General features: G+C 37.7%; 1 protein-coding gene across 7 annotated transcripts in view; it reads left to right on the top strand.

Moving 5' to 3' along the window:
• The window catches only part of LOC106875029 (jumonji domain-containing protein 1C), a 354,655-nt gene that overhangs the window by 212,160 nt on the left and 127,353 nt on the right, over positions 1–15,142 (top strand). For all 7 annotated transcript variants that reach the window (XM_089362407.1, XM_089362406.1, XM_089362405.1 and 4 more), the window contains one exon: positions 13,733–13,821. In XM_089362407.1, coding sequence (XP_089218533.1) covers positions 13,733–13,821 — 89 coding nt within the window. The remainder of the gene's footprint in view (positions 1–13,732; positions 13,822–15,142) is intronic.

The raw sequence follows: 15,142 nt of genomic DNA, 5'->3' as shown, positions 1-15,142 counted from the left end.
TGTAAACAAACACTAAATATATTTGCACATATACATTCAATGAGCCATTTTTACAATTGTTGATTGTTACAAAAAAAAAAAATAATAAAATAAGATAAAATAAAATCCTTAATTAGACAAACCAGTGCTTTATTAATATTGTTAGCGAGATCGTTGCCAGTGCCCCTGGACTGGCTCTTGTGCGGGTGGCACATAAAATACACCATTTTGAGCGTGGCCGTTACCAGTACCGCCTGACTGGCCTTCGTAGGATTTTCGATCGAGATCGTTGCCAGTGCCCCTGGACTGGCTCTTGTGCAGGTGGCACATAAAATACACCATCTTGAACGTGGCCGTTGCTAGTACCGCCTGACTGGCCTTCGTGCAGGTGACACGTAAAAGCACCCACTACACTCTCTGAGTGGTTGGTGTTAGGAAGGGCATCCAGCCGTAGAAACTCTGCCAAATCAGATTGGAGCCTGGTGTTGCCATCTAGTTTCACCAGTCCTTGGTCAAATCGTCCAACCCATGCTAGCATGGAAAGCGGACGTTAAACGACGACGATGATGATGATGATTAACTAAGGTGGTGAGCTGGCAGAATCATTAGCACGTCAGCCAAAATGCTAAGTAGTATTTCATCCATCTTTACGTTCTGTGTTCAAATTCTGCTGGAGTTGATTTAATCAACTGAACCCCTACCTGGCCCCTTTGAGCCAAAATTTCAAATCAATATTGTCATCAAGTACTATTATCATTTTCTTTCTAATTTTGGCACAAGAACAGCAATTTTGAGGGGAGGGGGGGGGCAAGTCTATTATATCAATCCCAGTACTTGACTGGTACTTCATTTTACTGTCCTCAAAAGGATAAAAAGTAAAGACGGCCTCAGGAGGGATTGAACTCAGAATGAATGTAAAGAGCTTGAAGAAATGCTACCAGGCATTTTTGTCCAACATGCTAATGATTCTGCCAGGTTTACTGCCTATTAATAGTAATAATAATCCTTTTCTACTATAGGCACAAGGCCTGAAATTTGGGGGATGGGTATAATCGATTACATCAACCCCAGTGTTTCACTGGTACTTAATCTATCGCCCCCGAAAGGGTGAAAGGCAAAGTCGACCTTGGCAGTATTTGAACTCAGAATGTAGCAACAGATGAAATACCCTGAAGCATTTCGCCCAGCTTGCTAACAATTCTGCCAGTTCGCCACCTAGTAATAATAATAATAATTATTATTTCAAGTTTTTGTCACTTGGGCAGCAGCTTGGTGGGAGGTGGGGATGAGTCAATTACATCAACTCCAGTGTTCAACTGGTACTTATTTTTATCAACCCCGAAAGGATGAAAGGCAAAGTCAACCATGGCAGTATTTGAACTCAGAACATAGCAACAGATGAAGTACCACTAAGCATTTCACCTGGCATGCTAACAATTCTGCCAGCTTGCTGCCTACTACTACTACTACTACTACTACTACTACTAGTAGTAGTAGTAATTATTATTATTTTTGCTTAGAGTACAAAGCATTGGCATGTAGCAGCATAAGAGCTTTATTTGTAACAAATGGTGTGCCTCTTGAACAATAATGATAGCATGTCAAATAATTGTCCAATTGTTTACCAGTTGTAAAAGAACAAAAACGTATTTTTGTAAAAGTACATAACATACTACAGAGCATATGAATGAATTAAATCTGTATATTATATTTCTAACCTTGTCTTGCTCTAAAATAAATTTTGGGTTATGACCCTCTAAGGGAAGACTAGAAATATATTTCTGTATAGAACTAATTAAAATGGATTTCTGAAGTTCTTAGTGAAGTTGGTAGAATTGTCTCCATTCAGAAACTAAAAACGGCAAACCAACAAGAGATCTTCTATGTCATCTCTTAACCTGCCAGAAACAGCAGTGTAGTCTCCTTCAAATTACATGCTCATTTCTTGGAAATGGAAGGACTTATTGGATGATATAATCCTAGACATACACTGAGTAATAAAAAAAAAAAAAAAAGGAAAAAGGTTACATGAACACTATTGATCATAGACCTGCAAATTCAAAGCTAACTTGGTACTAAACAACACAAAACTATGAAAGGAACAGCTTGTAACCACCCAACGAATATACAGTATTTATAAGAAAACTTCAAATTATTTTAATGTTATTTTTTGTTTCTGTGGGTTAAAAATAAATATACATAAAATGTTAAGGTCTGTCATATTGTCTATGCTATATACACTCCCTTTACAACATTTGTTTTTCCTACAAAAAGAAAACCATTATTCTTTTTGGCACAAAAGTGTCAGATACTGAAGTGCAGTATTATGTTATTAGTAAATAGAATCTAACTCTCAGAGGGAAGCTCACTTGCTGTAACAATGATTCAAGTGGAGAATCAATACCATGGCTTTATTGTTTCCACCTCTGTTCCAAACGTTGATAGAAAAATAAACACCTCAGCCTGAAAAGCCATTTGAAAAATAAACATCAAAGCTTTATAAACAAGTCCTTATCAATTTTACCAATTTTTTGAACTAACATGAAACGTCTAACTTTCTGGTCATATTCAAAAACCACTCTGAATATTGTCGCTGCTTTGAAAGTTAGCCACACAAGAATTTTCATTATCTTAACACAATGTTGTCAGTAGCTTTTACCAGTGCAGTGCAGATGATATAAGTGTATGTCAACAGTTTTTAATTACAGCAGCTTGTCCGAGCAGGTTCTGGATTACACCAAACAAAAATATTAAACTTTTTTGTTTACCTTTTTGATACTGAGTAGCCTGAGATAGCCCTAGTTTCTCTGACATAAAGCTGGCCATTTTAGAGTGTTTGTATTTAAATTTAAACCTATAATAATTTTATGTAATAACTTTTGAAGTTTTGTTCCTAACACAGTCTTATTTAAACCTTTCCCAATTCATATTTTCAAAATTTATTGAAAAACACACTGTATTTCATTAGAAGTATGGTCACAAGAATTGATCCTGGTTTTCATAAGTTGAATTCATATAGTCTCACTACGACCACAGCTGCCCAAGGCCTTGTGAGTGGATTTGGTAGATGGAAACTGAAAGAAGCTCATGTGTGTGTGTATGTTTGTATGTGTGTGTTTGTCTCCCATGTTTACATTCTCATAACTTAGTGGTTCAGCAAAAGAGTTCAATAGAATAAGCAGCAGGCTTTATAAAAATAAGTACTGGGGTTGATTCATTTGGCCGAAACTTTTCAAGGTGGTGCCCCAGCATGGCCACAGTCCAGTGACTGAAATAAGTAATTGATGAAAAGATAAATATATGTAGTCAAAGGCGCAGGAGTTGATGTGTGGTAAGTAGCTTGCTTACCAACCACATGGTTTCAGGTTCATTCCCACTGTGTGGCATCTTGGGCAAGTGTCTTCTACTATAGCCTCGGGCTGACCAAAACCTTGTGAATGGATTTGGTAGAAGGAAACTGAAAGAAGCCCGTCGTATATGTATATATGTTTGTGCCTGTGTTTGTTCCCCCAACATCGCTTGACAACCGATGGTGGTGTGTTTACGTCCCCGTAACTTAGTGGTTCGGCAAAAGAGACCGATAGAATAAGTACTAGGCTTCCAAAGAATAAGTCTTGGGGTCGATTTGCTCGACTAAAGATGGTGCTCCAGCATGGCCACAGTCAAATGACTGAAACAAGTAAAAGAGTCAAGTACTTGCCTCTACTCAGAATCTTCCATTGATTCACACATACGCGAATATAATTTCAGGTGATGACGTCTTACAAGTTAGTAAATTCAATAAAGGTAAACATGTTTACTCTGGCTTTGAAAGGATAGTTTAGCTACAGGTCTTAGATAAGGAGAAAATATATAGAAAAATGCTGATATTTTTGAGTGTTTGAAGTTTCACAGATAGGGCAAGTTTGTTAATATTCATATGCACATATGTGCGTGAGTGCATACACCCACACACACACACACATGTACAGATACAGTGATATGTCTGTACATCTACTTCAAAAACTTGCCTCAGGGAAAACAGACAGTGGTAATATTGATGATGATCGTGGTGGATGTTAGTAATAGTAGTAAACTGTTTCCTGAAAACATTTTTGTTTTTTTCTCTGTACTCACTCAATTAGATTAATTACACTGTATAGTAAGTAGTTAGATTTGTGGCATCTTCCAATCAAGTTCTCCCTACCTCTGTAATATAAATTACTTATTTCATCATATGCTCACTGTTAATGCCAAACCTGCATGGATTTGTTTATTTATATATGAAGTGGAAGATTAAGCTTTTTTGCCTTTATTTTCTTTTAAATACAGGATATAACAACATAATCACGGAGTCAATATTATTAGTGCAGTAGTTTGTAAGCTGATGTGGATGCCCTTACAGCATTTAGGTCAATTGGTGTTGTTGGCACTCCGTCGCTTGCAACGTCGAGGGTTCCAGTTGATCCGATCAACGGAACAGCCTGCTCGTGAAATTAACGTGCAAGTGGCTGAGCACTCCACAGACACGTGTACCCTTAACGTAGTTCTCAGGGATATTCAGCGTGACACAATGTGACAAGGCTGACCCTTTGAATTACAGGCACAACAGAAACAGGAAGTAAGAGTGAGAGAAAGTTGTGGTGAAAGAGTACAGCAGGGTTTGCCACCACCACCCTGCTGGAGCCTCGTGGAGCTTTTAGGTGTTTTCGCTCAATAAACATCACAACGCCCGGTCTGGGAATCGAAACCGCAATCCTATGACCGCGAGTCCACTGCCCTAATCACTGGGCCATTGCGCCTCCACTATTTAGGTCAATACTTGTGTGTTAAAACTCATGTTGGTGGTAGTCATTTTGTTTTCCAAAGTAAAAAAAAAAAAAAAACTTTTTAGAAGGCGGAAATCAATCAATAACTCCCAGATAACATTGAAGAAAATATTTAATCAAAGAAATATATTTTACGATTTGATTTTAAGTTTATTCTCTTCTGCCTGTTTTTATATGGGAAGTGAAATTGTCATACTGTCTGTAGTTGGGTTTTCATAGTTTTCACATCTTTAACCCCTTTATTACCATCCTGTGTGAGACTGTCCCACATTCTATGACATAAACTTACTGTTTCAAAGTGATCTAAATAATAATCTTCCATCAAAATTTTATGCTAAATTCTTCCAGGCTCCAGCTTAATAATGAGAAAGTTTTTTTTTTTTTACTAAATACTCAATTATTTTTAAAATTAATTGAAAGAAAGGCAGCATATGTTGACAGAACTAAAATAACAAAAGTGTTAAATCCTTTTGCCAGAGACTGGTTTGCATGCTGGTCATAAGCAGGAATTTACATTCAGGCCTGTACTGATGTTGTAATATGTTCATGACCATGGCAACCTTGCTTTTTTTCTGTTCTATGAGACTGAGACAGATACCTAGACTAGAGAACCTGTTGCCAATGTACTAAACTATTTATAGTTAAGTATCAAATTAACTATAATAGACTAAATTACTGTATAGATTATAGCTGTCTTTTAAACCTGTCAAACTAAGTACGTAGTTATTGAAATATATTCAAATGTTGTTACAAAGCCTGACTGTAGATGCAAATTTGGCTGTCCACTACTGTGCTAGCCCCTAATTTATGACTGCTTTATATAGTAACTGAAGATCTGGTGCTGCTGATTGGAGGAAGAAACCTCGTGTGTCTTCTCTGAGGAGTCATCAATACATCATGAAACAGTGTATCTGGAGACTCCCTGCTTTTTTCTGCACATAAAAATATGTCGAAGGAATGTGTTTACATACTTCTTACTTCGCAACTGCTAGGATTTGTAATATTTGAATTCATTTCAGTTCTTATTCATACAATGTTGTACATGAAATATATAGGATATAGTCAAATCGTCCAACCCATGCTAGCATGGAAAGCGGACGTTAAACGATGATGATGATGATGATAGTTATTGTCTTTGTCATGGTTATCATTAGAATTATCTTTGCAATTTCAGAGTGAAAGATAAGTTATCAATGGTACAGTGCTCTTTAAATGTCCTTAAGAAAAGAAAGCTGTTTTCAATTTTGTTCTGTTAGATTTTTAAAATATTATAAAAGCTTCAACAGTTGCAAATGTTACAAACATTGTATTAGAATAATGGGTGTCTAAATAAAACCCACATGTTTATGTAGCAATTGTGGTATTGTATTTTTTATTACTGAATTCCTTTAATAAAAAGAATTAGTTTAAAGTTCTTAACTGTGAAGCTGTTCTGTTAATTGGCAACTACATGAAACTGTTAATCTAATTTGGAATCCATTCTGTGTTCATTAAATCTTAGATAAAGTTTTCCAAAGGACGTGTTAAGATACATTGTCAGCACGATGCATGCATGCTGTGCATTTTAAAGCTTTGAAATTCGAAGCACAAATGTAGTTTCACATAAGTTATTTATTGTAATTTAAAATGAGCATCTATACATTTGTTTCAAAGTGTCCATGTTGAGAATTTGTGATTCTTAATTGTAGCGTTATACAACACCATTATTTTAAGATTGGATGGGTTAAATAATATTGTGGGATCTTATCTTTTGCAATCCTAGGTTCTAAATACATTATATTTTTTTCAATCTATTAATCTCATCTTTAGAGATGAAACTTTTTTTTTTAATACAAATTTACATCAACACAATATTTCAATTGGTTTGAACGCTGATCATCAGTAGGTGTCTCACTCCTAAATATTAATGAGAGCAATTTGATTTAAAAAATCCCCCTAAAAAACAGTGTATGTTTGTAAGGCTTTAAAAAGTGTTCCATCTTTAGAAACAAGGTTAATAACCTTAAAGTTTATGTTCTGTTTACGTCTCTTGGAGCCTGTGATTTCACATCATAGTTCTTCTTGTGCGACTCACATTTTCCCCACCATCAAGTTCATATTCACTCAGCAATATCCACTTCATTCATTTCCTATCTACTGTTAACTCATAGCCACACTTGGACAGAATGAAGATGTTGTTTAGGCCCAAGTCAGCTCTGACTGAAGAGTCCTAAGACCGTCTTACAATTTTCTTTAGCATTGCATATCTATGCCTACATTATCCAATCGGCTTTTCTTTTTCAAGATGTTAGGGGGGCATTTTGAGAGAGATTTGGCTCCTTCTAAGTTGGTCAAGCAATCTCATAGACGCTCTTTGGATAAATGATATTCGAGCTAGCAGCATAACACATGCATTTAAAAGTAGAAATAATACTGAGCCTATTATGAAATGGTTAGCACACTTACCAGTTCAACAACAAGCGCATAGTCTAATTCATTTGAAGAAAGATCTTATTTGTTTGATAGACAAAGGCCAGCAGTGATTTAGTAAATGTATGATCAAAGGTGTGGTCATCTCCTGTTTTATTCAGACATAGTTTATGAAAGACTACATTGTCTAATGCAGTGGTTTTCAACTGGGGTCCATATGGCTCCCTGAGAGTCTATATAAGGTTTTGTGGGGTCCACATAACAAAATAGTAAATCAGATCCACAATTTTTTAAGGGCCCCTGAAAAAATTTTGCTTTAGATGTATGTATTGCAAGAAACAGCTAGGTTTCTTTCTCTGTTTTGCATAGTTCAACCTACACAAGTTACTCTTTACTCTTTTACTTGTTTCAGTCATTTGACTGTGGCCATCCTGGAGCACCGCCTTTAGTCGAGCAAATTGACCCCAGGACTTATTCTTTGGAAGCCTAGTACTTATTCTATTGGTCTCTTTTGTCGAACCACTAAGTTATGGAGACATAAACACACCGCCATCGGTTGTCAAGCGATGTTGGGGGGGACAAACACAGACACACATACATATACATATATACGACGGGCTTCTTTCAGTTTCCGTCTACCAAATCCACTCACAAGGCTTTGGTCGGCCCGAGGCTATAGTAGAAGACACTTGCCCAAGGTTCCACACAGTGGGACTGAACCCGGAACCATGTGGTTGGTAAGCAAGCTACTTACCACACAGCCACTCTTGCACTTATGTGTAAAAAAAAACAACAAAATAGGAAGTTTGAAAGAAGTTGCTATAAAACTAGTTTTTAAACATTGAATGTCTATGAGGGTCTTTCAGAATAAAATAGTAATCAAAGGGGTCCGTAGATAAAAAAAAAAAAAAAATGGTTGAGAACCCCTGGTCTAATGTATCTTTCCTGCTTTTTAAAATGGTAGGGACACCAGACTGATTTTTGTAGAAAATTAGGCAGCTAAGTAATGGCTTGCTCATTGACTCATGTATATTGTGTGTGGTCTGAGAATAAAATTTTAAACAATTGAGGTGATGCTTTGGTGTATTTTTTTCAGTTTGTTTACAAAATTCTTATCAATCTGTTTACTAAGTTAGACTAAACTATGACCTTTTAGAAATCGCTGGATACAAAGAAATGTATTAGTAGTAGAGAGCTACAATGGAACATAGTACCTGAAGGTCACTGGAAGATTTACAAGTCAAAACAAGATGACAGACATTTCCAGATGTTAGTGAAAACTAACATTTGGTAGATTAAACACACACTCACACTATCATCATCATCATTCTTGTCAATTAACATGTGTCTTTCATGGGTGGTATGGGTTGGACAGTTTGACAGGAACTGGTAAGCCAGAGGACTGCATGAGTTCCACTGTCAGCTTTGGCATGGTTTCTATGACTGGATGCCCTTCCTAATGCCACCCACTTTACAGAGTGTATTGGGTGCTTTCTTTACATGGTATTAGCACTTGCATGACGAAGATTCCTCAACAGAGTGGGGAAGTGGCATTGAGGGAGGTGGCTTTGTGTCAGGGGACGAGAGGTTAGAGTATGACAGAGGAACAGAAACGGGTTGTTCATGTAAACCAATATTTTCGCACACTAAAGGCAGTGGGGTGGCAGAACCATTAGCATGCTGGGCAAATTGCTTAGCGACATTTCATCTGTCTTCACGTTCTGAGTTCAAATTCTACCAAGGTTCACTTTGCCTTTCATCCTTTTGGGGGTCAATAAAATAAGTACCAGTTGAACACTGGGGTTGACTTATCCCTTCCCCAGTATTGCTTGCCTTGTGCCAAAATTTGAAATCAATATTTTCTCGTACCCTGCCCTACTGGAAATAAGGGTCACACAGCATCATATTGATTTATTTTGCCCACCATATCTCAGGACTAATGTTGGTAAATCAGTAACTGATTCAGAACAGTGGATTAGGAAAATCAGTTGAGCTTCAGACAAAATACCTGGTGGTATTTAGTTATGTCCCTTTGCAGTTGGAATCCAAATTTCCTCCAGGTCAGTTAAATAAGTACAAGTCTAAAAGTACCGACAAGGCAATGTAAATTACTTAAATTCTCGAAGGCGGTGTCCTGGTAAAGGTCCAGTGACTGAGACGATTAACAGAAAAAGATCCTGTAAACCAGCTGTCTGTCCTATTGGGTTACCAAAAGCTTTTGTGTCAAGGTTTATCTAAAATAATGATTTTTTTCTTTTTCTTTATCTTCTCACAAGATATCATTTGGTTTTGTTTAGTTTCAGATGATATTGGATTTCAGTATCATATTCAAATCAATTATATCTGGCTTGTAACAATAACATGTTCTAATTGCATAAGTAGAAAATATATGTGGCTTTTGATTGTGTTAAAGGAGAAATACTGATATATATGTATATATATATATATATATATATATATATATATATATATATAGTCATGCTGGGACACTGTCTTGGGGAATGTTTAGTTGAATGAATTGACTCCGATACTTGTTTTTATGCCTTTTACTTATTCTATCAGTCTCTTCTGCTGTACCACTAAATTACAGGGATGTAAACTCACCAACATCAGTTGCCAAGTGGTGGTGGGAGACAAACACAGACACACATATAAATATATATATATATATATAAATCTTGGGTGTCTTCTACTACAGCCTTGGGCTGACCAAAGTCTTGTGAGTGGATTTGGTAGATGGAAACTGAAAGAAGACAATTGTATATATATATATATATATATGTTCTGTCGACCAGATCAACTGGAACCCTCGTTGTCGTAACCAACGGAGTGCCAGATAAATATATATATATATTTATATATACGAGCGTGGCCAATGCCAGTGCTGCCTGACTAGCACATAAAAAGCACCATTCGAGCATGGCCGATGCTAGGCATGTAAAAAGCAGCCACCACACTCTCGGAGCGGAAGGGCATCCAGCTGTAGAAATCTTGCCAAATCATATTGGGGCCTGGTGCAGCTTCCCGGCTTACCAGTTCTCAGTCAAACCATCCGACCCTTGCCAGCATGGAAAGCAGACGTTAAACAATGATGATGATGATGATGATATATATATTGGTGGGGGTGGCAAAATTAGTAACCAAGATAAAATATGTAATTTCTGATTTTTTGTTATTTTCTTCCTACTTGTTTGAAATCATTACATTGCAAAGTATTGCATCATCATTTTGTACTGTTGCATCATCTTTAGGAGTAAAACTTGGTCAGCATCATTGTTGTTGAACTTGAGAGAGTTTGGAACATAGTCAGGTGACAGGTACCCTTTTTTTTTTTTTTTTTTTCTAAGAAATTTTTCCTCAACCTTAACCCAATTGTAATTGAGATTGCTAATAAAATATCTGGATAAGTTTTGGTGTTTAACAATCAATATTCTTTTCTCTGTTGGATTCCAAATCAATTTTTCCCCATAGGAGCAGGAGTGCCTGTGTGGTAAGTAGCTTGCTTACCAACCACATGGTTCCGGGTTCATTCCCACTGCGTGGCACTTTGGGCAAGTGTCTTCTACTATAGCCTCGGGCCGACCAAAGCCTTGTGAGTGGATTTGGTAGACAGAAACTGATAGAAGCCCGTCTTATATGTGTATATATATGTGTGTATATGTTTGTGTCTGTGTTTGTCCCCCCAACATTGCTTGACAACCGATGGTGGTATGTTTACGACCCCGTAACTTAGCGGTTCGGCAAAAGAGACCAATAGAATAAGTACTAGACTTACAAAGAATAAGTCCTGGGGTCGATTTGCTCGACTAAAGGCGATGCTCCAGCATGGTCGCAGTCAAATGACTGAAACGAGTAAAAGAGTACCCCAGCTAAATTTGTCCTTTATATGCTGTATTCTGAATGTTATAGTGTTTTTAATGCATTTGGGGGTTTTTTGCTTAGCTGATATAATTTTTGTAAGGTAGAAAAATAAAAATCTATTTTTTCTCCAAGTCAAAAATGCAGTGAAAACACTTCATTGCACACCTCCACCTACCCATACGCACATACATGTTCCTTTTTATCTTTTACTTGTTTCAGTCATTTGACTGTGGCCTTGCTGGGACACAGCCTTGAAGGGTTCTAGTCAAACAAATCGACCCTAGAACTTGCGTTTTTGAAGCCTTGTACTTTATTCTATCGGCGTCTTTTGTTAAACCGCTAAGTTGCAAGGACGTAAGTACACCAGCACCGAGACATACACACATATATATACGACAGGCTTCTTTCAGTTTCCACCTACCAGATCCACTTGCAAGGCTTTGGTCAGCCTGAGGCTTTTAGTAGTAGAAGACCTTGCTCAAAGTGCCATGCAGTGGGACTGAACCCGGAACCACGTGGCTGGGAAGTAAGCTTCTTACCACGCAGCGACGCCTGCCGTAGCTTATTTTTAAATTTTGCCATAAAATGATATTGCTTTTTGATAGAATTGTACTGTTTATTGTGTGACTTGTAATGCTGGTGCAACAAACCCACTCCTGTGAAATATTTCTGCACTGAATACTGGTGTGGAATAAACTCCCAGTAAGTACTATGTTCCCCTTTTCGCTAACTGGCAAAGCAAGTGCTGTTTTTCACCCCCAACCATCCCTCCCCGACTTCATCCACACTCCCCTCCTTTTCCCTTCCCTTTCAATTGACATTTCAAGTACTATATCCTGCCTCCCCTGGTGGTTCCTTTCGGAGGTTGTCATTCAATTTGGTTTGCCATGTGGTTTTCATGAGGTTCACATGATTTCTTACCATTGCTTCTGTGTGTGTGTGTGTGTGTGTGTATTCCGTTCTTTTTTTCTATTAAGCGCTCACACACTACATTCATCCAGCGGTCTCCACTCCACTCCTTTTCATAAATAAAAGTGACCAGATAACTAATATAACCTTGTACAATAAACCGATCGTTTTACACATGACACTTCCTTCATTCACTCTTAAATAAATGGGCTGTTATCATCATCATCATTGTTATTATTATATAGTGTTGCCATCACAAAACCAACCCTTAGTTTGCCTAGACTATCCATCCTCTGGTTCACTGTTGTTTATATTACTGCTTGGTCATGTTTCTTACCGCGTCCTCCCCCGAGCTTGTGTTGTTTTTGTCTTATTCTTACTTTTACTATTTTTTCTTCTCTCCCCGAGATTGTATTATACAGTGTAAGATTCCACACTTTAGCACCCAACCCTATATATATATATATATATATATATATATATATACACACACTATTTAGCCCGCCTCCTACTTCAGTTCTTAGAGGCGTCCTCATTCAGTTTCTATCACTGAAGACTGGTAAGTACATCAGTCTGAGCAACTAAAAGAGGAAACACCTTTGTACAATGAGACCAAAGCCGTTCTAAGAAAAGTAGTATCAGCGAAGAAGGAAGGAGGGATGGGAAGAGAAATGGGTTAGGCGAAGGAGGTGGGAGAGTGAGAGAATTAAAAGTAAAAGGAAAAATAAATAAAAAAATTTAAAAAAAACAACAACCACACAAAACAAACAAGGCAAGCAAGTAGACTTTCACAGTGGCTGTGTTCTCAAACACCATTAATACTCACTAGATTAAAACTGGTAGTGGCGGTGGAGACGACGATGATGATGATGGTGGCGGTGGTGGTGGTGGTGGTGGCACAAGTCCATGGTGTATTTACTTACTGGCTTGGCTTCCAGACTGGCAGGCTGTATTTATTGCAATCATTTTGCTAAACTGACTGAGGTGTGTCATGCTGGGTCACTGATTAACATGAGAAGAAGTCTTGCTATGGAAATGATTACCATAACATTCAAGGCTACAGCTGTCCTCCCCGCCCCCTACTCGACAGAAAGAAAGAAAGAAAGAAAGAAGTAAAGAAAGACTTGTGAGCGAGTGTATGTTTGTATGTATGGAGGGTTTTTTTTCAGTATACATATATGTATATATGTGTGTGTGTGTGTGTCGTCATTTCTCTTGACTAGAAGATCACTGGCAGGTCAGGTGAGCCAAAGCCGTGTTAGCTCGCCAACTTCCCCCCCCCCCCTTCTTCTTTTTCTATTTCCCATAATCCTTCTCTCGTTTGGTTTATCATCATGCCTTACAACTAACTACTGTTTACCCGACTTTTGGAAAGCTTACTATTACTGTTCCCCCCCACCACCACCACCACCACTACCAACCGACCGATCGACCCCCCCCCCCCTCGCTCTCTCTCTCTTCTCACTTTCTCTCGTTAGCTCGTCGCTTATTCTAGTGAGGTTGGCTCTGTTCCCATCCTGTTTTCTCCTACCTCTCACTCTTACACACCTTCACATATACTATAAAACTCTTCGTTATCATCAAGTTGTTGATACAGTTGTCAAGTGACAGTTTTTCTACTCTCATCTCTCCCCCCGCCTTCCTTATCGCTACGAAACAATTTACAAGACGACGAGGATTTTTATTTTATATTTTATTTTTACTCTTTCCTTTTAATGTTTAAAACAAATGTCTCAGTGAAAAACTACTGCGTTTACCTTTTGTAGTTGTGGATTCAATATTACGAGGCGTTGAGGTTGGCATAACATCGAGGCGCAGACCAAGGTATACGAAAGAAAACGACTGCAAATTAAACGTAAGTTTATATTTACATTATTGGTGTTACTATTATTATTTTCATAATGTTATATGGGGAGGGGGGATCGACTCTAATTGATTTATTATCTCCTACCATCTTCCTTGTTTTATTTATCAGTCTGCATCGAAATATGCTAACATGTGGTGTTTTCGACACAGCGGAAACTACGAAATCATCGATTTGCTTATTTTTGAAGTTGAATACACAAAACACTTCCTCCAAACTTACTCATCGCAAAACTTCGCCGTCCTTTCACCACAGTTTCCTTTATTCATATTTTTAGTTCATTTATATTTATCTTTCTTTCTTTTCTCTCTCTCTCTCTCTCATTCTGTTTATTTTATATTACTACTACTACTACTGCTACTACGATTACTACCGACCAATCCTAACTGGCCTAACTGGTGGACTTGCGTGTGCGCGACCGCGTGCCTTTAAACAGTGACTACTGTCTTTTTTTTCTTATCTACTGGAATTGCGACTTGACATAGTTTGTTTGTCTAACTCTGAGTCACATCAAGGTCACGTGTATTCGACTGGCTTGCTTCAACAGATGAGATAAACAGATAGCTATTCTCTGACCTACTTGTACCCACTGCAAAGTTCATGGCCTCCGTCCAATTGATAGACGATCTAACTACGGCTTCAACATTAAAAAAAACAACAAAAAGAGCGACTACATTTACCACTTATTTCTATACAAATATCTCTCGCCAGACAAGTCCTCAGTGAAGTTTAAACAATAATGTACTTGAGTTTTCAAGTACTTTAAAACACTTTTCTTTTCACTGGATTTGTTTATTGTATCAAAAATGCTAAAAACCCGTTGGTGTAAACTTACCGAGGCTATATAATTAAAAGGAAAAGAAATATTAAATCCCTAGGGTAAGAGGATGTTTTATCGATTCAATGTAATATTTTTTTAATTTAAACACAAATTGCCTGATCTGTCTTTCTCTCTCTCTCTCATCCATTCATATTCTTCACTAAATGCTGCGTATACGCAAATATGTGCTTTATCAAATCTTGTGACCTTCCCTATCGGTTAATGTTGTCCCAGCTAAAGTATAAATCTTCGTTGGTTTTCGTTCTTCGACTTCGATGAGTTCATCCTCTCCTCATACGCACTACGGCACACGTCGCAGTGTGAAGGCGGTGTCCCAACTACGCTAAAGAACATTCTTTTTTTGTGTGTATGTTTTTCTTTAACAAGGATAGTGTTGACAGCGACTTCGAAGTTTTGACCTGTCTAGCCTTCACTGGGCTATCCGATGAAGGCTAAAACTGGCCGAAACTTCGAAATCACTGTTAACTATTC

Source organism: Octopus bimaculoides, chromosome 14, assembly GCF_046866305.1.
Source record: "Octopus bimaculoides isolate indiv1 chromosome 14, ASM4686630v1, whole genome shotgun sequence".
Classification (NCBI taxonomy): domain Eukaryota; kingdom Metazoa; phylum Mollusca; class Cephalopoda; order Octopoda; family Octopodidae; genus Octopus; species Octopus bimaculoides.
Note: the sequence above shows the minus strand (reverse complement) of the source record. Positions and strands in the feature narration are given on the sequence as shown.